We start from the raw sequence: 27,573 nt of genomic DNA, 5'->3' as shown, positions 1-27,573 counted from the left end.
TGCAGAGTGGATAGCTATAAAAAAAATCATAAGATATTTGTTTCAACCATAGTGTGGCAACATCAACTTTAATTTACAAAACTTGTTCGGAAGCCTTCCAAACTATCCCTCACACGTCTTGTAGTAGATGCTCAATCACTGATAGGCACATCTCTGTGAGTGCCAACATAGACGGACGTAGCAAGTTACTCCTTCCAAAATGTATTGAACAATGCAACAATTCCACCCCTCATAATAGATTTAACAATTCACTTGTGAAACATGTTTGACAATATCTTAAATTCAAAAATAAAATAATCCAAATCCAACAAATTCACATACCGACCAACCTGCAAAAGATAACAAACTTAAAGTCAATAAAATATGAAAATAACTAAAAAGAAATACCAAAAAACTAACAATCACATTTAATATTCTAGTTTTCAGTAATTCAATTAGGAAAAGCCTCAAACAAAGATCAACAATAGAGCCTTTCCAATTAAAATTAATGAAAATTTGAAATAAAAATAGAAAAGAGTAATAACAATTAATATTCTAATGGTAAGTATATCTAGTTGGAAAAGGTGTCAAATAAATCTATCTAAAATCAAGAAAGTAGAAAAGAAGAAAACAAATTGCAGATTAGGAAGGCTGGAATCTTTTTGAAAGAAAACCGAAGAATGGAAAGAGAAGAGAGGATTATAGGAGAAGAAGTAGATTGTTGTGTTTCCAGGTTATCTCCCATTAATTGCTATCATTTACTACATATGTTTATTGCCTCCACAAATGCTTCAGTTCTTAGGTAACGCTCACTATTGCCTAGTACATGACTTCATTTTTTTTCATTTATTTACTATAATTGTTTATTCTTTATTGTCTTTACATGAGCTATTAAATATGGAGTAGTCAATGGAAAAATATGGAAAATAGATAAAAGATAAATGGGAATGGTGGCGCAGAGAGGTGTCACATCACCTTGTTTATGCCTAATTTTATATTATACTGTATATAGATTTTGACAAAGTAAATCGTACACCTTCCGTGCCAATTTTCATGTTAAGGTTGGACCGTTGGATTAAAAACTCCTTCCGTCTCAAAATCATAGTCTTAGTTTGATTTGACACAGAATTTAAGAAATAAAGGAAATTTTTTAAGATGTGTGGTCTAAAACAAGCCTTAGATATTTATATGTCTGTAAATCATCTTATAAAGTTAAATTATTTCTAAATATAGAAATGTATCAATCTTTTTAAGATAAATTAACTAGAAAAGTAACCGAATCTTTTTGGAACGGAGGGAGTATAAAGTTTAAAAAAGACAATGTACATAATTTACCTTTGATTTGAGGTCAAAGAGTGGGGTCCACCGCCTGGCGGAAGAAGACCCAATTTTGGCGGGTCAAGCCAAAGAGTGGTTCTTTACGTCTAAATTTCTCATTTCATGCTTAATAACATGATTTAAGTTTCATGTTCAATCTCTATCATCACACGAATTGGGATGCAGAAACATACTCCAAATATGACGTGACATGGCCACATAAGCAAGAAAAAACTTTTAACGAATAAATATATATATGTACGGGTAAAATATTTTTTACACTTACAACAGTGTTGCTCATAGTTAATCAACAATAAGACATTAAAATTATATGGTAGCTGTAAACTGCGAGAAGTCATATATATCACACATGAATGACATGATATTAACTAATGAAATAATAGAATATAATGTTCAGTATATTTGTACACTAGCTAAAAATCACAAAGGTACCCTGTTGCCTTCTAATGGAAGTTGTAAAATCTGAAATTTCTCATCATCAACAAGAGCAATGCGTCCATTCATTGAGGAAATTGAGTGGCATTTCATGGTTGTAATTGATAGAGGAGCTGCTTTCATGGCTGTGTCTGCCTTCATATGTTGTAATCAAATAGCTTGAATCATGTCCATCTCTTTCTACCCTCTTCTTTACCTTGCATCCTCCAATTGAACACTTGTAGTAATTCCTATTAATAAAATAGGTAAGCATATCATTAGTTACAGTTAGAGGCTGCTAGCTATATGAGTCTTCTATGTTGACGTTCATTCGGACCCATTTCAATTTTATACTAAGGGTCTGTTTGGAAAGCCACCTGGTATTGGAATTGGTGTAATTACTAAGGAGTAATTACACAACCTAATAATTACACGTTATTGTAATTGCAACGATCTGTTTGTTTGTTATAACATAATTACTGTGTAATTAAAAGCGTACTGTTTGGTTGCACAAGTGTAATTACATCATTTGTTTAATTTAAAAATAAATTTAATTATAAAAAATTAAAACTTAATATTCCCACATCGGTGGTTAATGAGATGGGTGGTCTCCTTATATGGACTTGGGCAATCCTCCTCTCGTGAGCTAGTTTTTGGGGTTGAGTTAGACTCAAGATTCATTTCTTTACGTGATATCAGAGCAGAACCATCTCACTCGATATTGAGCCCCCAAATTAAATTACCCACACACCAAATGTCCATCCCTGGGCATGAGGTGGGGTGTTGAGCCCCCAAATTAAATCGCCCACACATCAAATGTGCATCCCTGGGTATGAGGTGGGGTGTTAAAGAATGGAAAAAATCTCACATCGGTGGTTAATGAGATGAGGAGCCATTTGCACTTTTGTCCCTATTTAATGCTGGTCTTTAATTTTTGCCATTCAAATGGGCTGGTCTTTAATTTTTGCACTTCGATATGAGTGGTCTCCTTACATGGTTTTGGACAATGCTACCCTCATGAGCTAGCTTCTGGAGTTGAGTTAGGCTCAAGATCTATTTCTCTACATGTTTATGAGCTACGGCTTGGTCATTTGGTAAGATTGTAAGAATTTGAGAAGTTTTGATAGTTTTCACAGATTGTGAAGTTTTTTATGTTTACGAGAAAAAGTACAACTTTTGAGATCCAAATAGCTTGAATCATGTCCGTCTCTTTCTACCCTCTTCTTTACCTTGCATCCTCCAATTGAACATTTGTAGTAATTCCTATTAATTTTGCAAAATAGGTAGGCATAGCATTAGTTAGAGTCTGCTAGCTATATGAGTCTTCTATGTTGACGTTCATTCGGACCCATTTCAATTTTATACTATGGGTCTGTTTGGAAAGCCACCAAGTAATTGGAATTGGTGTAATTACTCGGGAGTAATTGCACAACCTAATATTACACGTTATTATAATTAGAACGATCTGTTTGTTTGTCATAACATAATTACTATGTAATTAAAAGCGTACTGTTTGGTTGCACAAGTGTAATTACACAATTTGTTTAATTTAAAAATAAATTTAATTATAAAAAATTAAAAATTAATATTTGAAAATGTCTCACATCGGTGGTTAATGAGATGGGTGGTCTCCTTATATGGACTTGGACAATCCTCCCCTCGTGAGCTAGTTTTTGGAGTTGAGTTAGACCCAAGATCCATTTCTTTACATGATATCATAGCTTTGTCCCTATTTAGTGTTGGTCTTTAATTTTTGCCATTCAAATGAGCTGGTCTTAATTTTTGCACTTCGAGATGAGTAGTCTCCTTACATGGACTTGGACAATGCTATCCTCATGAGCTAGCTTCTGGGGTTGAGTTAGGCTCAAGATTCATTTCTCTACATGTTTATGAGCTATGGTTTGCTCATTTGGTAAGATTGTAAGAATTTGAGAAGTTTTGATAGTCTTCACAGATTGTGAAATTTTTATGTTTACAAGAAAAAGTATAACTTTTGAGATCCAAATTGCATGTCTAAAAAAAAAAATTCCTCTTCAAAGATCGTGACCAAACAAACCTTAATAATTCATATGTTTTTCCAAACTGACACTCTATTTCAACATGCATGTGAGTCTCTTAATTAATTTAAGACTTACGTTCTTTTTTGTTTTTTTTTGTTTTTACCCTTATAATAATGGGATTTTCCTCTCAATGAATTTCTATCAATCTTTTCAGTAGAAGTATAGCCTCTATTCCAGATCTACCAAGCGTAAATCCAAACTAGTCTACTATCATATTTATATTAATGTCCTTTCAGCATGTAATGCAATGAAAATTCACGCTACTTTGAATATCTCATAATTGTGTTATATGCCAAAATCAAAATACTCTTTCTGCATTTTTTTTTTTGTTATGACAAGGTAACCTGCCGCCGCTATCCTTCGGGTGCACACAGGATAAACCCCGCTTTTGTGCAATAGCTCGCAAACCACACAGAAGAGATAACCCGCACTAGGCAAGCCCCGTGCGACAAGTTCGACCCAGAAGGCAAATCCCTTGCTTTTTGTAGGCAGGGGGTTTCGAACCTGAGACCTCCATGTGGTGTCATATTGGATGGCCTTGTTAGATATACTACTTTGAACTCTCCGAGGCTCATTCAAATATCAATATACATATAGCAATAGACAATATACATATAGACGATATCAATATACATATAGACAATATATTTTCTTAATATATCAATATACAATATACATATAGACAATATATTTTCTTAAAATATCAATATACATATAGAAAATATATTTTCTTAATCTTCATATTTTCCTAGACCAAGTTACTATTACCACTTTTCTGTTAAGCTTATCTTGTAAATTGTTACAATACTATTTTGAGCAGTGGAATGAAATTCATCTTCAGCAGTTTATTGATATATATAATCATGATATATCATTATGTGATCAAACTAAAGTACTCCACTTAGAAACAAATATCCAGTACAGTAACGACAACTAGAAACAAATAATAACCTTTCTATATGTGCTTTGAGTCGGACAATTTCTATTTGGTGTAGCAAATAAAGAAATTTCATAGCGACAGGACCAGGGACATGTGACTAACCATAAGAAGCAAGTACAATATACAGGTACACTTTTTTTTTTTTTTTGGCAAGAACAATAACTAGGTACACAATCAACAATAACATCTAACTAAGTAGCACTTAATTAATACCGATATGGCCATGTTAGAAGCAAGAATTAATTATGATTTTGAAATGAGTTTTAGTTATATATATATATACACTATAGTGTAATTAATGATCATTTTTACACCATCAAGTCATCTTTACATATTGTAATAGGCAACATGTCTTACAAATCCTATATTCTAAAGAGACAATTACTTGTAGATATCTTTTTTGGCTAGCTATTCTTGATACCAATGATGTATATAAAACTCGAACTGAATATATTCTTGGGTACCCCCAAGATTGAGTGCAGCAAATGCTAGAAGTGGCCCTAATCTTCAAGGTATACATAGCAAATAAACAACTTGGTCGGTGAGAATGTTCATCTAATCAATTTAAGGTTCAATTTCCCCTCGTTTAGAAACAGTGAGGACAAAAATAAGAAGCATTTCCAAAGGATAGGAACTCATCAAGGGCAGAAATCTGGAGCATGTATCATAATGAGGACCACCAAAAAATTTAATGCATAATATAATTAGTGATTGAATCTTTTTTCTACCTATTTTTAGGTATATACCCACAAACAGTAATTTTTAATTCTTGTTGAAGCTTGAGTCTTTTGTGAAGTACTCTTTGTTAATTTGAAATATTTGGTAGATTTTTAGAACCAAAAAATTGGGTTTTGCTCTATGTCATGTGTCTTCGAAAATTTCCTTGAGTATTTCTGAAATAATTCTTTTTCAAAAGCAAAGTAAAATAAACAGATTAGAGGTTTTTTTGTAACACTAATAGATGGCAATTACCATCCTTTCGAGTCAAGAAGAGAAAACCTGGTGTGCTCATCTTCAAGCCACCTTGAAGTACCATCTTTATTGTTAATTTTTTTTTTTTTTTTTTGCGTTTTGGAACATGTAATTTTTCATAGCTCTTTTAACTTGATCTCTCCAAGTTATCAACTCTCAAAAGAAGGTCAGGCCTAGTCCGCCTTAAAACGTATGCAATTTTCGGGTAATAACATTGTGACTCAAATTTCAAAAAGAAAAAAAAAAGTGGAATTTACTCCCAGAAAAAATCTTGCGTCAATATTGATCATCATATTGGTGAGATGGGCATGCATGAGCTCATAATTTATAATTTACCTTGGATTTGTGTTGCTTTTCACCTTCTTCTTCCCATACTTTCTCCATTTATATCCATCATCCAAGATCTCAAGTTGAGTCTTTGTTCTAAAAACAATAACATGTCTTTGATTTATCTTCTCTAATTTCTTTATCCCCACTTTGGATTTTCTGTAAAAACATCAAAAACTACATAAATAAATATATATACCAACGATTATAAAAATGTTTTACAATAGATTATGATCGTATAACATGAGCTAGCTTGTGATATAGATTTACCTAATTTCAAATCGGTTATTGCAAGAACTATAAATAAAGGATCAAGATCCGGTATAAAATTTATATGGTAACTCATATATAATACTATAGTTCAAACAAAACCCACTTAAAATCTTTACTAAATTATGATCGGCCAAGCAACTAAACATATTCCTGAGCTTGGTGCTCGAAAAAGTCATCATTCTAGCCAAGATCTTCTTAGCTTTGTTTTACCCCGAAATCGGATAATAAGTTGAATTTGTAAATGAGGTATAGGATATATGGCACTTTAATCTATTTTTTGGTGAATAAAGATGTATATATATATTTTGCTAATGAAATGGCCTGAATATGAGTTGGTGTGCTAAAGACTAGATAATGATATTGAGAATTATGTGTTTAAGTTAAGATCTTATGTATATTCCGTGCAATACTTGAATGAAGTGATTCAATGAATTGTTCAAGCTGTAAAACCGGACCAAAGTCTGAGGAAATCAAAGAGAGAGAGAGATTTTTATATATATATATTCAAAGTACAAAGCTCTTGGATCTAAAAAGCCAACCCCAAAAAGTGAGGGAATGACTCCTATTTATAGTTTTCCTCTATGGGCCTTCTATACATCATGGAGCCCTTTTAGGATAAAGAAAACCTAATATGGATAAGGTCAGGTCGTACGGTCGACACCGTACGATTTGTCGGAAACGGTGTGCAACAAGATTCCCACACGTGGAGGGTGAATAGCGATTATCCGGACCAACGGCCACGATCGAATGGTCACAAAGAAACGGACCAACGGCCACGACTGATTCCGCTATATTCGAACCGGGCAAATGGCCACGATCAACTCGGCCATGTAAGGACCAGACCCCGGACCAACCACGATGAGGAGTTATCTCCGGATACAATGAATTTATGCGAAGCTTCTTCGGATCAAACACTATCGTTCATTTTCTTCCTTTTACCTACCCCGGTTCGCACCGGACAAACTTTACCCGATTTTTACCGCATACAGATAGTCCTCACACTTTCCGGACCGAGATCCTATCGGAGTAACAGGAAGTGGATGAATCGTGAAACCGGGGATCTCATCGGCTCGTTCTTATCTTCTCGTTTTGGCAGGAACAGTTGTCACCTTCTTCTGCCATCTGCCACGTGTCGTGCCCCGACAGGTCCAAGCTCTGCAACCGCCGCTACGCACGTCTCTTCAAATCACGTCTTCATTAATTACGGGACACGTGGCACTCGTCTATTGGTCGGGATTTGTAACCGCCGTGTGATCCAAGCCTATATAAAGCCCTTTACCGCCTTCATTCCTCCATTTTTACATCTTCATTTTCACCATCTTCCCTTCAGCTTCCTTACTCCTTCACATCTGTTCTTCATTCTCATTTCACTAACTTCTTCTTCATCGTTGATTCCGTTATCTAATCACCCACATTCGTCGTTGAAACCAGCTTTACAAGGAACCTGTTCAACTCTAGTGTCGCTTTGCTGATCGTCTTTTCATTTGTGCTTTGTTTTTTTGCTTCGCGCTTTCCATCTTCTTACCTTCATCCCTTTATCAAATTTTCAAACTCTCACCCATCACAAACGTCTGCCAATACTGAAACCACCTCCCAGGATATTCCCTCGGTTTCCTCCCATGGAGCTGAGCCGATGTCTCAGTAGAAGGAAAGAATGTGGCCGAGCCTACGGATATCGTGCCGATCAAACCCAACTTCAACAAAGAGTTTGAAGGTAGAAGCCTTCACTAGTTTCGGATAGAGGATACGACGTAAGACGATATCCCTCTTCCATCACCGAGGATAGGCTCGACTGTCCGGATTGACTACGGATGGGACAATTGTCCGGTACAAGTGTTTGCTCTCGGTCCGGATGAATCAATCACCCACTACGGGAGGGCTTCTATACGTTTACACTTATCCCTTCAGGCTCAAGCTCGAACCTGAAATTGACCCGGTCATATTGGAGATGTGTCGGACCTATAATGTGACCCTTGCACAAATTGATCCAATAATCTGGAGGACGGTAGCTTGTCTCCGATTATTGGCCAACAATTCCAAGAAACCATTCACGATGGCACATTTGATTCGCCTTTATTCTCCAAGGCGATTCCGGGGTGGCGTAATAAAATTAGCCAAGCGAGGCCGGAATCCGATTTTCTAAAAAATGGACGAAGACAGACCGGGGCTGGTTAGAGCGCTTCGTTTCGGGTAAGAACCTCGGATATTATCCCGAGGAACACATGCCCTTCCGGAAAAGTGAAATGACAACCGTAAGTTTCTTGATCCCGACTTCATTAACTTACTCCTATATTCCTTTATTTAACCCTTCGCGCTTACATTCCCCCTTTTCTTCTTATTAGCCGTGGCATGGATACCCCCGGTCATTCCACATATGAACGAGTGGGTCGAGGCGCTCCTTGACCGGCATTCACACGAAGAGTTGACATGGGGAATCCTGGCTCGTGGCCGATGGATTGCCCAAAATCATGGTAACACCGCTTTGAATCTCGGGTATTACGTCGTCCGCATTTAATAATCCGAATGTTATCCATAACCCCTTCAATTTTAGGTTTACCGAAGGGTTCAGTTCATCCCAGACCCGGGATTGCAGCAGAACAAGCTGTGCCGACATCGGCATTCGACTCGGCCGGGTCATCCAGAATTATTGCTGCTGCCCAAAAATGAAGGAAACCCTCGGATAGAGGAGACAAACCAAGAAAAAGGGCAAGGCGCGTCGTCCGGTCACTGAGAGACGAAGAAGAGTCCGATGTGATCGTTCGTAGGGTCGGTGTGGCCCCCGCCTTTGAGTCGGTCCCGGAGGAGGAGGAAACTGGTTCCACCCCTTCAACCGAGGAAGGACCCTCCACTTCTCGGCGCGGTACCGGGTGGGGAAGAAATACTTACCCAACACCTCTTAGGTCTATTGAGTTTGTTGATATTACGGGTGAAGAGTCTTCCGAGGAGATTCCCCCGCAAAGACCACGGAGATCCGGGACTCGAGTCGACCTATCGGAATCGAGACAAGAGTCGAGTCACCACCGGGCACTGAGGCACCGGAGGATACCGGTTCATTGCTTGCCGAGGACCCCGTCACCGGGTTTAAAGCCTCTATTTCTACCGAGGCTGCTGGTGCCGTTCCGACTACACCCACTGCTCCGAGGCCGGATAATCTAGATGAAATGTTTTTGGACATGCCTCCTGCGACCGGAGAGGCTACCGGTTTCGGCCATCCTCCCATCCCTCGGGTCACGAGGGCAGCTAATCGATCTACCGATTCCGGTGCGAGGGAAAGCCTGGTGAGCATTTTTCCGGCTCCTAGCGTGGAACTAGAGAACCAAGATCGGCAAAGGTGATTGCGGTCCTCGAAGATTGCGCTTCTTATCTCGTCCGGTGGGGGTGGCAAGCTACTTAAGGCCCCTCGTCTCGGATTCGGACAAAAGGAAAATGGTCGGAATCCATTGGCAGAGCCTGATTAACGAAGGAATGCATGCAGGCAATCGAGTAAGTCTTCTAGCCCAAGCCTTGTATAACTTGATGCGAGTTTCTGGTTTTTAACGTTTTTGCTCTTTTGACAGAGTGTGGTGCTTATAAACGAGGGCTTCATCCGGGCCCAACAAGAGATTGATGACCTTAAAGGCCAGCTGGATGCCCAAGGTCGAGAGACGGCGAAATTCCAACACCTTTTGCAAATAAAGGAAGATGAGCTGAGCCGAGCAGTGTCCCTTGCCAACCTTCAGCCCGAGCTTAACGCAACGAAGGCTGAGAACCTTCGACTGAAGGATGAGTTAGTCGGGGTTGTGCAGAGGAACCGGCTTCTGGAGGAAGAGAAAATCGGTCTTAGTCAAGACAACACTCGGCTCTTTTCCAAGCTGAGTGAACTCGAAACCACCATTTCCCAACTCCGAGGAGAACTCGACTCGGTTAAGTCTGATGCCACCAATTTGGCCGAGAGGCACCGACGACTCGAATCCGAGAGTACTAAGTATGCGGAGAGAATGAGGGTTTTCGAGCAAAAAGCCGAGGACAGGGCTCGAATGTGTGATGAACTAAGAACCAGACTCGGAGAGACGGTCGAGGCGAATGATATACTTAAAGTGAGCTGAATCGCCAACCATCCGGAGTATCCTCGACGAAGAGAGGAATGGATTCTGGTTAAGCGGGCCCGGGCTGAAGCCGAAGCCGTTTTGGCGAAGCCTTGAAAAATGTGGAAGTTCTTTGAGCATACCCACAAACGGATGTAGTGGAGCATGAGCGGTGGAGATCTCAGAGGATCACCCTCGAGGAAGCCGAACGTGGCTTTACTGATCTCCCGACCCTTATTCTAGAGGCAAGAAGAACTGAAGAAGCAGCAAAGAGGGCTCTTGACTCCGACTCCGAAGACTCTGAACGGACAGAGTCCGAGCATTCTGGTTCCAGTCATACCGGATAGGCTAGGGCTTGTACTCTCTTTTGTTTTGTCTTTGTAATATTTTGAACTTTCACAAATTTCTAGTGTAGAAGATTTGTATATATAAAAAGCGTATCCTTTCCGTTGACCATTCTTTTGTTTGAATGTTCGTTATGATTCTTGTTCAAACTGCCGGTCTTTCCCGAGGATAGTGAACATCGGAGTCGCTTTCGGACTTGTATGATTAGAGTTTTAATCTCATTCGGTATGATTTATCCGGGAGTCGAATAGAGAAGTTTGCCCGCAGGACTTATTTATGCTTTGTGAATTCAGACGTCTCCGAATCACGTTAGGCATTTTTAGGGTTGATATTTTGTGGCTATTCTTTTATTTCGATTAGGTTTGGACACCTGAATCTCTGCTTACACAAATTCTGGTGTAAAGAGTCCCCATTCGGGGTATTCAAGATTTAGGCTCGGTTTGCTATAACCTTGTTGCCTTTGCCGTATTTGGTATGTGTCGGAATCGGATATACGGATAAAATGGTGCCCGATTTTCGGCAAAGTACTTTACTAGGAAGATAAATCCGAAATGTAATAATTTGATTTTTCAATAAACTTCAAGTACTTGTACATCATATGAGGACTTTATCCGTTTACTTCATTTTTTGCCGTGGCAAATTCTAAGCGGACACGATTCGCTTTGATCGTTTGGTCCTTACATCAAAACCTAATACGGAAGGTCGGCATTGGTTACGCCATAGTGAATATTAGGGGGACACGACTCACTTTTGATCGTTTGGTCCTTACATCGGAATGTATTCTCATAGCCCCTTAGTGCTTATTCGAACTGTGAAATCGGGTAAGCACTATCAAGCCCCTGGCCGTAGGGTGTTGCCCCCGACTATCCGGTATTCATACTCCTACTTTAGTAACACGTTGTACTTGTCGCCTCATTAAAAACCTTATCGAAAAACCCATTTGGGACAAAACCGAGCCAAGGAAAAGAGTGCAACACGTGTTTTCAGACCTAGCAAGTTAACTACGTCGGGCACTCGGATCCCTGCAAAAAAGAAAAGGTAAGTGAATAAGATAAAAGGGTTCAAACCTTAATAGTAGTATCTCTTCAAATGAGCCACATTCCAGTTGTTGCGCAACCGTTGCCCGTCCATGGATTCCAGCTGATAGGACCCTTTACCCGTTACCTCGGTCACCTTGTATGGCCCTTCCCAGTTCGGGCCCAGTTTTCCCTCGTTGGGATTCTTGGTGTTCAAGGTAACTTTTTGAAGCACCAAGTCCCCAATTTAGAAATGTCGGAAGTTAGCTCTCGGTTATAGTACCTTTCCATCCTCTCGTTTCGGGTTGCGATAAGGATGAGTGCGTTCTCGCGTAGCTCGTCCGTGAGATCGAGTTTTACGGCCATGGCCTCCTCGTTTGATTCTCGGTGGTGTAATTGAGCCGGAGGCGGGCTCTCCGACTTCTACGGTATGAGGGCTTCGGTCCGTTGACCGAGAAGGTTGTTTTCCCCCGTACTTGACTTTGATGTGGTTACGTAAGCCCACGGCACCTCACGACTAATATTTCCCTCCGGTGGTGCTTCGACGTTTCAAGTCTCTTTCTCGGATTACGAATTATCGTTTTGTTCGTGGATTCGAAACTTGGTCCGTTCGCACACGGATGATACGGAGTCGACATAATTTTCTTGATCTTCGATCCTTCAAGGAAATCATTAACTTTGCCACCAACGAACCGGGGGCCGTTGTCACAGTGATCTCGGGCCGAATGCCGAACCGGCAATAATGTGGTCCCAAATGAAGTCAATAACTTTTTCTCTCGTATTTTCTCGAAGGCTTGCTGCTTCAACCCATTTCGAGAAATAGTCGGTCATAAACAAACTAAAGCGGGCCTTACACTGTGCCCATGGCAATGGACCAACAATGTCCATTCCCATTTCATGAAGGGCCGGGGATACCACCGAGTGCGCAAGACGCCTCACGGGATGATGAATCATTGGAGCATGTCTTTGACATCCGTCACGCTTCGGACAAACTCTTCGCATCTTCCTCCATCAGGTTCCGGTAATAACCGGCTCTAATGATTTTTTGGACTAAGGCTTCCGCAGAGTGATTCCCGCACGTCCCCTCGTGTACTTTTCTCATCACGTACTCGGTTTCACCGGGACCTAACACTTGGCCAAAGGACCAAGAAAAGACCGCGCAGCCTAATCGGCCGTCCACCGAAATGCGAACCGTCTTTGCCGTTTCGTCCTTAGCGATCGTGATTCCTTTGGGTCATTGGGGAGCTTTCCGTCTTGCAAATAGTCGATGTATTTATTGCGCCAATCCCAAGTTAAACCTATTGTGTTTATCTCAGCATGCCCGTTATCTATTGCCGAGTTCATCAAATGCACCACAGTCCCGGGGTTAATTTCTTCCCCTTCGACTGAAGATCCCAAACTGGCCAACGCATCGGCCTCGCAGTTCTGCTCCCTCGGTACATGCCGCATGGTCCATTCTTTGAACCGGTGAAGTATGACCTGGACCCTTTCAAGATACCTTTGCATTCGTTCATCCTTGACTTCGAAGACGCCATTCACCTGGTTGACAACCAGGAGAGAATCGCATTTTGCTTCGATTACTTCGGCCCCCATGCTCCGAGCTAATTCCAGTCCTGCAATCATAGCCTCATACTCGGCTTCATTGTTAGTTAATTTAACTGTCCTAATGGATTATAGGATTGCATCTCCGGCGGGGGTTTTAGGGACGATTCAAGCCCGGGGCCTCTACAGGTTCGAGGCTCCGTCCGTATGTAATGACCAAATACCCGAGGCTTTCCCCGGGGTCAGCAGGAGTTCCTTCTCAACCTCGGGAATCATGGCTGGGGTGAAGTCTGCCACAAAGTCGGCTAAGATTTGTGACTTGATGGCCGTCCGGGGCCTATATTCAATGTCGTACCCGCTTATCTCTACAGCCCATTTAGTTAGCCTACCCGATAATTCTAGTTTATACAAGATGTTCTTTAAAGGATAAGTGGTCACTACACATATCGGGTGGCATTGAAAGTAAGGCTTGAGTTTTCTAAAAGCGCTTACCAGTGCTAATGCCAATTTTTCAAGGTGGGGATAACGGGTCTCCGTATCCCCCAAGGTCCTACTCACATAATAAATGGGAAATTGTGTACCTGATTCTTCTCGGACCAAAACTCCACTTACCGCTACCTCGGACACGGCAAGGTAGAGAAAAAGCTGCTCGTCCGCTTTCGGCGTATGCAACAAAGGAGGGCTGGATAAGTATTCTTTTAGTTCTTGTAAGGCTTTCTGGCACTCCGGCGTCCATGTGAAGTCGTTCTTCTTCCTGAGTAAGGAGAAAAAACGGTGGCTCTTATTTGAAGAACTTGATATAAACCTACTCAGTGCCGCTATCCTCTAGGTAAGCCTCTGCGCTCCTTTGACGTTATTTACACTCGATATCCTCGATTGCTTTGATCTTATCCGGGTTAATCTCTATCCCCCGATTTGACACCATGTAGCAACCGAGGAATTTACCGGGCAGGACACCGAAAGCACACTTCTCCGGATTGAGCTTCATATTATATCTTCGAAGTACGTCAAAGGTTTCCTGCAAATGTTTTAAATGGTCCTCTGTTTCCAGGGACTTAACAACCATGTCATCAATATAAACTTCCATCGTTTTTCCTATTTGTTCTTCGAACATTCCGTTAACTAGGCGTTGGTAGGTTGCCCCGGCATTTTTTAATCCGAAAGGCATTACATTGTAACAATACGTCCCGTATCGGGTAATGCAAGATGTTTTCTCTTGATCTTCCGGGTGCATCCGAATTTGGTTGTACCCGGAGTAAGCATCGAGAAAACTTAACATCTCATGCCCGGCCGTCGCATCGATCATTCTATCGATGTGGGGCAACGAAAACGAATCCTTCGGGCATGCTTTGTTTAGATCCTTATAATCAACGCACATTCGAAATTTATTACCTTTTTTCATCACCACCACTATATTAGCCGACCAATCAGGGTATTTTACTTCCCGAATGGAGCCTATTTTTAAAAGCTTTGTTACCTCATCCTTCACGAAGGCATGCTTTGACTCTGCCATAGGCCTCGTTTTTACTTCACGGAAATCTCCCGTCGAGACTAAGCTTATGAGTTGTTACTTCCGGTGACACACACAGTCATATCTATATGCGACCATACAAAACAATCGGCATTAGCTTGAAGAAATTTAATTAACTTGTTCTTGAGCTCAGAGGTTAACCCGTGCCCGGAGTATACCTTTACTGTCCGGTAGATATTCGAACAAGAGGACTTGCTCCGACTTCTCTATTGTAGATTTTGTCGCGTCGACTCATCCGGAAGACAAATGATCTAGGTATGTTGAAGTCGTCTTACCGTGCCCCGGGTCCAATCTTTTTTGCTCTGTTGCTGGACCCGTTAACGGTAATTGCTATTTGAAATCCTTGTCCTCGGATGATCCTTTCTTTTGATCCGGCCTTTTAAGTAGGGGTGATGATTCTTCAACCGCGAACATCTCTCTTGCTGCAGGTTGTTCTCCCCGGATAGTTTTTATCCTCTCCGGAGTCGAGAACTTCAGCAGCTGATGCAATGTAGACGGCACAGCTCTCATGCTATGTATCCATGGCCTACCCAGCAATGCGTTGTATTTCATATCCCCTTCGATTACATAGAACACGATTGCTGATGGTGCCGTCGATGTTGACTGGCAAGGAAATCTCGCCTTTCATAGTTTCACTCGCCATATTGAACCCACTGAGCACCCGGGCTATCGGCACGATCTGGTCGAGTAGCCTTAACTGTTCAACCACTCTCCACCGGATGATGTTGGCCGAGCTACCTGGGTCAATTAAAATACGTTTAATTTGAGACTTAAAGATGAGAATAGAAATTACCAACGCATCATTGTGCGGTTGAATGATGCCTTCTGCATCCTCGTTCTTCAGTGATGGAGCGCTCGGGTATACAATCCCGGCTGCGCTTTTCACGAACAGTGAAATCCTTGGCGCGCTTCATTACCGGCCCTCTAGGAGCATCTGTACCCCCGATTATCATGTTGATTATATGTTGAGGCTCTACCGGTTCAATTCGTTTACTCGACTCCCTCTCCTTGTAGTGGGTTTTTGCCCGCTCACTTAGGAACTCACGAAGGTGCCCATTTTTCAGTAAGCGAGCCACTTCTTCTCTTAGTTGGCGACAGTCCTCAGTTCTGTGACCGTGAGTTCCATGGTATTCACAAACCATGTTCGGATCCCGTTGGCCGGGGTCCGACCTCAATGGTCTCGGCCACCTTGCTTCCGGAATGCGGCCTATGGCCGAGACAAGGTCCGAGGTGTTGACGCTAAAGTTGTATTCTGATATTCTCGGTGGGTCCCATTAGTTACCGAACTTCCGCATCAACTTCTAAACGACAACCCTCGGCTATTCGATGGACGCTGTTCTTCTATCTCCTCTGTTGGAGAATTGGCCAAGGGCCAGACCTCGACTTTTTCGGTCTGAAGCTTGTTTTCTCTTATTGAGAATATGGCCGGTATCTTTCCCTCGATAGCCGTGTCTCCGGGTCGTAATTTTTTCTAGTCTTCTCAGATCCTTTACTTAGGTTTACCGGACCCGGCGGAAGTTCGAGCTGATCATCCTCCACCCGAATCTTGGACTCGTATCTGTTGTGTACGTACGCCGAGTCACGGCCTCGTATTCAGGTAAATTTTCCTTTAGTTTGAACGAGGCCGTCGAACTCCGGGGATTAAGCCCTTTGGTGAATGCCTGTGCAGCCCATTCTTCCGGAACCGGTGGGAGTTCCATCCGTTCCCTTTGGAAACGATTGACGAACTCCCGTAGTAACTCATTGTCCCTTTGGGCTATCCGGAAAATATCCGCCTTACGGGCCTGGACCTTTTTGGCTCCGGCATGAGCCTTTATGAACGCATCCGCGAGCATCTCAAAAGAAGTGATTGAATGCTCGGGCAGATGGTCATACCAAGTTAGTGCCCCTTTTGACAGCGTTTCCCCAAACTTTTTCAGCAATACGGACTCAATCTCGTCTTCTTCAACATCATTGCCCTTTATAGCACGGGTGTATGAGGTCACGTGTTCCTGAGGATCCGTTGTGCCATCATATTTACGGATATCCGGCATCTTGAACCTCTTTGGGATTAACTTCGGAGCGCTCGGCTGAGGAAAGGGCCTCTGAATATACCTCTTCGAATCTGGCCCCTTTAAAATGGGAGGAGCCCCCGGGATCTGGTCCACCCGAGAGTTATAGGTCTCGACCCTTTTCTCGGTTGAGTCCACCCGCTTTGCCAACTTCGGTAGATGATCCTGCTCCGGACCCATTGCTTTCGACCATTTGAGCTTCTTCTCTCCGGGGTTCGGCAGCACCCTTACTTCTTCCCGGAGTCGTTTCATCCTTCTTGCTCTGCAATTGGGCTATCGCCACTCCTTGCTCAGCAATAGCTGCTCTTTGTTCCTGCAACATTTCAAAAATAAGACGCAAATTAATATCATCTGGGGCATCCGGCTCTTTTACGGCCGTGTGCCCGGGTCAAAGTGACAGAATTAAAAGTATTTAAAGGATCAATGGCCGGATGAGAGAGAGAGAGATTTTTATATATATATATTCAAAGTACAAAGCTCTTGGATCTAAAAAGCCAACCCCAAAAGTGAGGGAATGACTCACCATTTATAGTTTTTCCTCTATGGGCCTTCTATACATCATGGAGCCTTTTAGGATAAAGAAAACCTAATATGGATAAGGTCGGTGTACGGTCGACACCGTACGGTCGAGCGGAAGCGAGGTGGCAACAAGATTCCCATACGTGGAGGGTGAATAACTAATTATCCGGACCAACGGCCACGATCAGAATGGTCACAAAGAAACCGGACTAACGGCCGGCCCGGTTCCGTATATTCGAGCCGAGACAACGGCCACGATCAACTCGGCCATGTAAGGACCGGACCCCGGACCAACCACGATGAGGAGTTATCTCCGGATACAACGAATTTATGCGAAGCTTCTTCGGATCAAACACTATCGTTCATTTTCTTCCTTTTACCTACCCCGGTTCGCACCGGACAAACTTTACCCGATTTTTACCGCATACAAGCTTGATGACTTACTCTTTCAAGTGGTTAATGTGTGGTGGTGTAGCATAAAAGGATCCAGCAGGATTTCCACTATTGATATTGATTTCCTGCATGATGGGATTTTCTGAAAGGGAAGTACTATGGTTGTTTTTATTGATAGGAGAATAGTCAACAAGAAGCTGATCAAGAAATGAAGAAGATTCAAAATCTTGATCAAGAGAATCTTGAAAATTATAACTACAATCTTGAGTCATATGTGAGTAAAGAAAGGGAAAAGTAAAATTAGGGTTTCCTGTCTGAGGAATGCTTGTTTCTAGGAAGGTGGAGTGCAGTGTGTTTGGAGAAAAATTAAACCAAAAGCCAGTAAGACCAAAGAAAGACTTTGTGATCGAGAGAGTTGACTTTGATAGAATATGGTATGCTTACTTTTTGGTGGTGCGTGCTTCTATACAGCATTGTAGATTTTTGTGTATCTTTGTCTTGAGAGAGCTTCTCACCACCTTCCTAGTAGGATCTATGGAGTTTCTAATATCTTTATTTTTTTTCTCTATGCATGCGGTATTTAAAATTTATTGGCTCGATTAATTCAAATTTATACCGCGCAATACTCGTTAAAAGGGAAAAGGCCTCCCTAGTAGGAGTGTTTCTAACTCCAGAGCACGAATCTGAGACCTCTGGTTAAAGTTGGTGGCAGTTGGCGGAAGCCACATAGACTGAAGGGTGTTTAGTTGAACACCCTTCCATCGGAAAATTATATTGTGTATATAGAAAAATCATGTTGCATATATAAGTCAAACATCACTTTTTATGTTATACAAATAATATATTAAATCTTAAATATCCTTAGTGAAATCCATGACATCGCTACTCACTGATGGAGAGATTTTATCCATCTCACCGTACTTTAGTGCTAGTTTCTAACTTTGTAATGAGGCGTCGTTGTTGCATACGTAATCAGGGATGCGATAAATAAGACAAGACTAGAATAATCATTTTTCCCTTTTGTGGAATAAAAGTGCATTAATAACTAGTAGGACAATTATTAGATATTTCAATATGATAAGGATAATTTGTTGCCTTCATAGAAATATAGTTTAGTACAGTACAGTCAGGCCTCTCTATAACGACATTCGCGTATAACAACACATCTCTATAACAGCTAAGATTTTTTGGAATCGATCTTTTATGTTATATTTTACTTCTCTATAACAGCATTTTACTTATAACGGCAACGGCCAACTTTATGATAGTACGCACTTTGTAAAATTACCCCTCATATAACAGCTATCTGCTTTTTCGGATAATATAGTAGTTAATTATCTTTATAAAAAATAGAATATATATGGTTACCAATAATACGTGTATAGATTTTGATCAAATAGTTAATTTGATACCTTAATATACTATATTTATGACAGAATATTACATATGAATACATATTTGTAATCTAAGAATATCATTGTCTTCTATAACTTTATTTAATATACATATGAATATCATTGTTTTATTACAATAAATAAAAGAGCTTCATGGAAAAAAATTTAATTTGATATTTTAATATATTGTATTTCTATAGATTTAAAATATTTGTCTTAGAGCTTAAAACTTTATACATTCAATTATGAATTTATTGAAATTGTATTAACTTTCTTAAATGTTTAGTTAGTGAAGTATTCATATCTTTGAGATTTATATTTTAAATAATTTGTTATTTTTTACAACATTAAAATAAAAAGCATAGGTTTTATGCATCTTTTTTGCCTATAACAGCCACATATTATTTTAATGGCAAATGCTGTTATAGGTGTATAACAACAACTCTTTATAACAGCCAAAAAATTTCGAACCCGACGATGCTGTTATAGAGGGGTTTGACTGTACATGGAGATGTTTTTCTCTTGTCATAAATTAAATATTGTTTTTTTGTTTCGACGGTCTTCACATATTCTCCATGATTGTAAAATATAATTAAAAAGAATTACAGGCATGACGACTATTAGAAGGAATTATCTTTTGCATTTTAATTAAAACTAGATACCAGAGCCCGTGCCAGCACGGGCCCAACATATATTTATAATTTTATTCAACATATATTTATAATTTTATTTTTATGCAATTATAAAAAGAATTAATATATTTTACAACATTTCTTGAAAGTCACGAATGTAAGATAGAAATTTTGGGAGCACGGGTTCAATAATTTGTGCCATGATATTATTTCTTTGTTTCAGTTTATATGACTTTATTTAAGAAAAAGGCTAATAGACACTTTTTAAACTACGCGTTAATCAAATTTGAACCAGAATTTCAAAACTTATTGAATTTTTAACTACTTCTAAACACGGAACGTCATTTGAACTACCATTCCCCTAGGCTAAAACGTGAAACTTTTTATACATATGGTGATTATGTATATTGTGTCATATAACATGGGCATAGATGCGGTATAAGATTTCTATTCTTTATTTCTTTACTTAACCTATCATAAGTATGTACTAATAAATTATTTTGGCTATTATGGTGCTCCGTATATAGTTACAAACTTAAGACATTGGAAAATGCCTTTTGAGAATGTAATCACCATCTTAGTTTCTTTTTAGGATATTAAACAATACTGCAATAAACATTCGAGTAATTTATTTTATCAGTTGTAACAATATTCAATTAATTTGATTATAGAATTACAGTTGGTGCGGTAAGATATCACCCATGGAATAACAAAATGTAATCAGTTGTAATAGTAACTTTTAAAAAATGAAGCTTGATAATAATATATTCAGAACTACTTTTGAAAAATTAATCACCCTTATTGACTTAATGGGGATACTTTGAAAATTCCATAAATATTGCTTGATTTTTTAATATGGGGTCCACATTTTTTTTTCCAGTTGTAACAATACTCAATTAATTTGATTATAGAATTACAGTTGGTGCGGTAAGATATCACTCATGGAACTACAAAATGTAATCAGTTGTAATAGTAATTTTTAAAAAATGAAGCTTGATAATAATATATTCAGAACTACTTTTGAAAAATTAATCAACATTATTGACTTAATGGGGATATTTTGAGAATTACATAGATATTGCTTGATCTATTAATATGGGGTCCACGTTTTTTTTTTATATTGCTTATTTTTTAATATGGAATCCACTTTTTTTATTTTTTTTACATGAGTAGGAGGTGGACAACGAAACCACCTCCAAACCCATGCTTATATATAGTAGAAAAACTATACAGTAAATTAATATTTTTTTTGGTGGAAAGAAAAGTTTTATTATTCACCGGACAAAACATGTACAGGCTCCTACTCTACTCCTGACTTTGCTGCTATTACAAGTTATCATAAGTAATCTATCACTGTATAAGCTACTATTTATGTGTATAGTTGCCTGCCATATCTGCACCCTTTCCTTTTCCTGTTACTATTCATTCTTATGTATACCTCTTGCTTGATCGTATCACAAACAAATCTAGGCATTGGTACTGTCATTTGCCAAACTGCTGTGTTCCTAGCCCTCCATATGCTACAGATCAGAACTACTATTATTGCTATGATGAACTCTCTGCAGTTCTTCCCTTTTCAAGGAGACATTTGGCTTTTTAGTTCCTCGTACAAATCCGTCATGTACCTTCTATTAAGTTTAACCAAATGCAACAACTTCTTGGCTTCTCTTGAACTTGGAGCTACTACTAGATACAAAATAACGATTTGTAAAAAGCTTAAATTTAGGGAACATACAGAACAGCTGGTCTTTGATTTAGACGTATTCCAAAAAGTAGATTAAAAAAGAGATGGTTTGTAAGAAATGACAACCATTGCAATGAAGTATTTTTGGTTCATTTGCATAACAAATGCCAAGTCTATCTAGTCTGTATTGGATAAACTCATTGACTGGGCGGAGGGACGGTGACTTTACAATATTAAGTGTTAGATTAGCGACAATTGAAACTAGTTTGCACTGATTTAAGCAGCCGAAAAATTGATGAAGAAAATAACTTGGTTCACCTTTGATTTTGTGTAAAATAACAATGTAGATACATCTTTTATACATAGTTATACACCATTTATTGATGACTATACAGAACATATACATCATTCATACACTGCATATACAATGTATATATAATGCATAATAGCGTATATGTACTGTATATTGATGTATAAAAGTGTATATACAGCATATTTTAAAAATGAATAATGGAAAAATGATGCGGGGCTGCAGTGGCTCGAGCGATAAAGGTAAAAAATAAAAAATACAAAAAATTAAAAGAGATTTATCTTTCTAAAATTCAATGTAAACATATTTTGGCTAGTTCAAGTGTAAATAATTATTGGGCTATATAAGGTGTAAACTATTTCTTTGGACGGTACATTTACGTAAGAATCCCAAGTTGCACAAGAAGACACAGTAAAAAGACTAGTTAATGTCCAGAAATTAGTTAATTAATTCAAATCATTCATAAGGAGAAGAAGAAGACAGTGATAAAAATAAGAAAAAAATTAACTTTTAAGTTACATCTGAGCAACAATAAACATCCATTAAAATAAATTTTCCGTTATTTCACCAACACAGTGCACAAAAGTACCATTATACCAAGTAGGGGTGTATAGAGAAAATCGATTAATTAGAACCAAATTGATAAATTATGTTAATTGAAAAAATAATAATTCAATGGGTTGATAAAAAGGAAAAAAATCGATCATAACTGATTTGATTCGATTTTAACTATAAAAAAATAAAAAGTCAAACTAAGACAAACCAAACCAACATTATATATATTCAATTTTTTAAAAATATTTATTATAATCTACTTTGTAAATATATGTTTTTAACTTTGTCATAGTTTTTGTTTCTTAACAAGTTTACACCTCTGATGTTTTTGTTGTCTCCGACAACAATTTATTCCCTTTTAATAAAAAAAAATTATTGCATTATAATTGATAATTTTGCGTGTGATTGATTACCATGAATTGGAGTAAATATGATTGTATGAAATAATATGATATGTGCATCATATTTCACCAAAAAAAAAAATTAATTAATTTTGTTATAAAATGTTTTAGATCGAACCAAGAAAAAAAATCAAAAATTCAAAAAATTCTAAAAAAACCGAGGGAAACTCGATTTTACAGATTTGATTTTATTTATAGATATAAAATATTGACAAAATTAATTTGACTTAATAAATAAAAAAATCTGAATCAATCAGATCTATTTACACATACCAAGCATCAAATGAAAAATATAAATATATGCATGAATATAATAAGAATTGAGTGTAAAAAAAATTATGATTAGAAAACTGATCTAGCTAGATAACCAGACGATAAAATAATGAGAGTGAAATAAATAGAAAAGAGAAGGGCTGATGAGTGAAGGCCGAGTTTGGAGAGAGAAATAGCACTAATTAAGGATGATGAGAGGTAATCATAGAAGTAGGGACCCATACCCTTTTTTTTTTTTTTAAAAAAAAAAAAAAGTGACCCTCACATGCCAATACTTGTGCCTCACCCATCATAAAAAATTTGAACGAGTTATAACCCGAGGCGAATTTATATATAAAAATTGGATCACATGAACCCATGATCACTAGACTAAACTCGATATATTATGCGTATAATTCTGAAAATATATTTAATATTAGCGAAGCGTAATACATTACAAACTAAAAAAAGGTTGAGTAGAGCGGAGTTGGGAGTTGAGTTAAATTCCTCAAGGTTGGGGGATCAAACCCCACCTGTTGCACTTTGTGGTTTTATTTCTAAAGCTTTAACTTTCCTTTTTTATATTATTTCTGAACCCTTTTTCTTCTTTAGTCTTTATTACCCAAAAGGCAAAAATGTTTTCCTTTCTTATATTATTCTTAGTCATTTGGGACCACAAAGTCCTTCAAATGGTTTGGAGGGTGAATGGGCCTAGAGCTATGTCGGGACACATCCAGCCCATGGGCCACGTTCACAACAAATACTATGTGATAACCAGTGTTTTGAAAGGCGGGGGCGTAAGGCAGAGCATTTTACATTTGCCTCGGTGAGGCGTAAGTCTCGAGGCACGGGCGTAAGTAGGGCTGTTCACAGTTTTGGTTAAAACCAAAACCAAACCGAAAATTTAACCAAACCGAATAAAAAAACCGACATTTGATTTGGTTTGGTTTGGTTTGGTTTTAAATTTGAAAAATCGATAATATTTGGTTTGGTTATGGTTATAGTAAAAAATAACCGAATAAATAACCGAACCAAACCGATAATTATATACATAAAATTTATAATTATTTATATGTATAATATTAACTTTTCATAAATGATTAAAGATATTTTATACCTTTTAATTATTAATTTAATTTTGGTCTACTTATTTTTAAAGCCCATGTCTTAAAAGAATATGTCCAAGTCAACAATCCAAGCCCAACTCTAATAAGTCGTAAGCATAAGGGTAAAAAGTAAAAACCTACTATCTCTTTTCATTTTACATTGCCGTGACGTATGTCTTTCCCTCAATATGCAAGCAAAGTTATATGTGGTAAGTGAGAAAAAAGAGCTTCATAAGAAATTTGAAGAATGTAGAGAGAGATATTTGAATTGTCACGGCTAGTCATAAATTGAAAAACCGAACCAAACCGACAATAACCAAACCGGTGGTTATTATTTTACTTGGTTTGGTTATGGTTTTAGACATTTAAAAACCGATTAAATTGGTTTGGTTATGGTTTTAACCAATAACCGACCCAAACCGAACCATGAACACCCCTAGGCGTAAGCCTCATAGTTATTTAAGTTTTAGTATTTCATAAAATAATATAATGAAATAATATAATTAGAATAAATATTTTTAAGTCGGTAAAATTACATAAAAAATAAATAAAAGAAAACTGTAAATAATATATATATATTAGAGACCTAAAGCTAAATTTAAATATGAAGCCTTGAGTATAGACACATATACAAAAAATTCAGTGTTGCCTTTTTTAATTTCCATACTTGTTGTCTTTTACTTCATATAGTAACATTAGTATTTATATTAGTGAGGATCAATTCAAATCGATAAGATATTAGTCATGTGTTTTAAAAACATTACCTAGGATGTTATTTAAAAACTTTATTTAATAATATGAAGATTTGAATAGTTTAGTTCAAAGTTTTAAAGTATTGCTCTTAAACCATAGATTGTGTTTTTTTTTTTTTTTTTTTTTGTTATGTATATATTTTGTACTTCTTTTTACAGTCTTCAATATTATCTAATAGAAACTTAAACCATAAAATTCATCGATAAAAATTTTTGGGGCCTCAAAAGTTTGGGGGCCTAAAGCAAAAGCTTTACTAGCCTCACCCTCTAGCCACCCCTGCTTACAACTTGTAATTATACATAATATAATTTCACAAGTATATACAATACAATGAAATAAAGGTTATTATGGAATACAAATCAACTCTAACATCTTAACTTTCAAACAATGAAAAAATCACAATTTCTTAAAACAATATTACTATCATACTATTCATTTTATATCAATAAACTTTATCAATATTATAATGAAAACGTAACTCCTTCATGAATAAAATTAAAATTACTTTCAAATAGCGAAATAATAAAATATGATAAATTTGATACACAGGACAAAAGACCAATGACAAGTGAAAATGGATAAATCGGCTATGTAGTTTGAAAAGAAATATTAAGTGATATTCACCTTCACGATGTACTCAAATAGTAAATATGCAATATTACGGCTTGTTATTTAAGTTACACCCAATCTTCTTATTTATATAGATGAAAAACTATTTCATTTGTTAAAGAATTACGAGGATCAACGATTTTAATTAAGAAATTTAACATATAATTTGTGTAAGAACTGTTAGGCGAGCCTCGAGAATTGGGTGTTAGGCGTGTTTAGAGCGTACAGTCGGGCGCTTAGGGTGTAAGCCTCACAAGAACTAAGCCCCGAGGCGTTTTGCTAGTGCCTCTCCCTGAGGCGAGTCCCGGGACGAGTCACAAGCTGCCTTTTAAAACACTGGTGATAACACATAACCCGACTCTTGCAAATCAAGAGCAATTATCAAATAACTTACTACTACACTTTGGTGAACAAACATTCTTTATATATCCATCAATATCTATCATTCTTTATTTATACTAGACGGCGTATGCCCGTGCTGCGCGCGGGCCCAACACTTTGGATTATAATGTATCTATGTGTATGTAGTTGTATTTGGGTAGTGATAATATATATATATTTGATATTGCTAATAAACATACATAAGTTTGCACTGTTTTTATGCATATAATATATATATATATATATATATATATATATATATATATATTAATATAACATTGTAGTTTATGCTCCGTATCCAAAACTTTATTATATTAGTGTTTGCTCTGAATACAAAGTTGGTAAAAAGTTATTAATACTTTTTAAAAGAGAAGACTTGTTTAAAAGGAAACTATTTTCCTCTCTTTGAGATAAAAGAATAGCAATATTTAAGCATCAGTTGATACTTTGAATTTTAATTCGGTTAATTTAAAGGTGTAAAATATTCTATTGTTAAAGTATGTAGATTGGACCTAAACAATAATTATTATTTTTTATCAAATTTTGATTTGGATAATTCTAATTCAAATTATTAATTAATTTGACATGATTAAAACTGTCACGACCCGCCTAGAGGGCTGCGACGGGTACTCGGAGCTAGATACCAAGCACCATACATCGTACCATTGTCGTCTTAACCTGTATTCATATGAGCTTCATAAACATGTACACATATCCACATATACCAGCATTCATGACTGCAAAAGAATAAGGTACGAAATATACATCGAGAGACACTTGACGGCTGCTACCCACATATAAGTATCTACGAGCCTCTAACTGAAACTTGGAGGTCATGACGATGGGACAGGACCCCATCTTATCCAATTATGTACACAAAAGAACATATCAAAGACGGCACCTCCGGTCTATGGAAGTGCTACGTGCCAAAGCCGGTCCGACTCTGGGAGGGCGGGTCGTCTCCCACTGTCCGTGGGCATGAGCACAACATCCAAAAGGAAAGGATGTCGGTACGAGCGAATGTCGAGTATGTAAGGCATATATCATAAAGTAACGAAGCACAAGAAGACAAAACAAAGATGAAAGGATAGGCAATCGCTGCCTCTTGGGCGGAGCTACGTGCATACGCCTAACATATCATATCATGTAATGCTGCGGAATGTGCAGCCCGATCCATATATTGCCGTGGAACGTACGGCCCGATCCGTTATCCATATAGCCCGCGTCCGAGCATCCCACGTCCGGGATAATATCATCATATGCCAGTACGATCAGGAGGCTATGCGTCTATATCATATATATAATATACGTAGCATGCATGAGAGCACAAATAAAAATGCACTCTCTCGGAGTGACATAAGGTCGTAAACCTCCGAGTACGTTATGACATCATCATCATTAGATCGTGTGCGGGATCCATGACGTAACCTACGGCCATATGTAATATAGCTCAGACATAAGCTGAAGCCATATGCTTTAAAGCCTGGGGCCATATGTAATATAGCTCACTTAGACACGAGCAGTGGCCATATGCTTTATAGCCCATGTTGACACCCAATTTTGTCCCTCCTTTATTTAATTTTATTCACTCGGGCTTCTAAATTTACTGACGAGTTAAATACCTTATTTTCACTATTTTTATTTTTTATTGCTACTACTATTAATATCGCTACTTTTATTTTCAACATTTCGAGCATTACTTTATCACAAATTTAAAATGGTTCGTCATCAT

At 38.1% G+C, this 27,573-nt stretch overlaps 1 protein-coding gene across 1 annotated transcript in view; it reads right to left on the bottom strand.

Annotated features, from left to right (window-relative positions):
- Positions 1-1,635: 1,635 nt before the first annotated feature.
- LOC132039377 (probable WRKY transcription factor 51) overlaps positions 1,636-27,573 on the bottom strand; it is a 34,354-nt gene continuing 8,416 nt past the window's right edge. The window contains exons 3-5 of the mRNA XM_059429867.1: positions 17,816-18,183; positions 6,040-6,189; positions 1,636-1,982 (exon numbers count right to left, since the gene is read on the bottom strand). Coding sequence (XP_059285850.1) covers positions 1,796-1,982; positions 6,040-6,189; positions 17,816-18,183 — 705 coding nt within the window. The 3' untranslated portion in view covers positions 1,636-1,795. The remainder of the gene's footprint in view (positions 1,983-6,039; positions 6,190-17,815; positions 18,184-27,573) is intronic.

Source organism: Lycium ferocissimum, chromosome 12 (assembly GCF_029784015.1).
Source record: "Lycium ferocissimum isolate CSIRO_LF1 chromosome 12, AGI_CSIRO_Lferr_CH_V1, whole genome shotgun sequence".
NCBI lineage: Eukaryota > Viridiplantae > Streptophyta > Magnoliopsida > Solanales > Solanaceae > Lycium > Lycium ferocissimum.
Note: the sequence above shows the minus strand (reverse complement) of the source record. Positions and strands in the feature narration are given on the sequence as shown.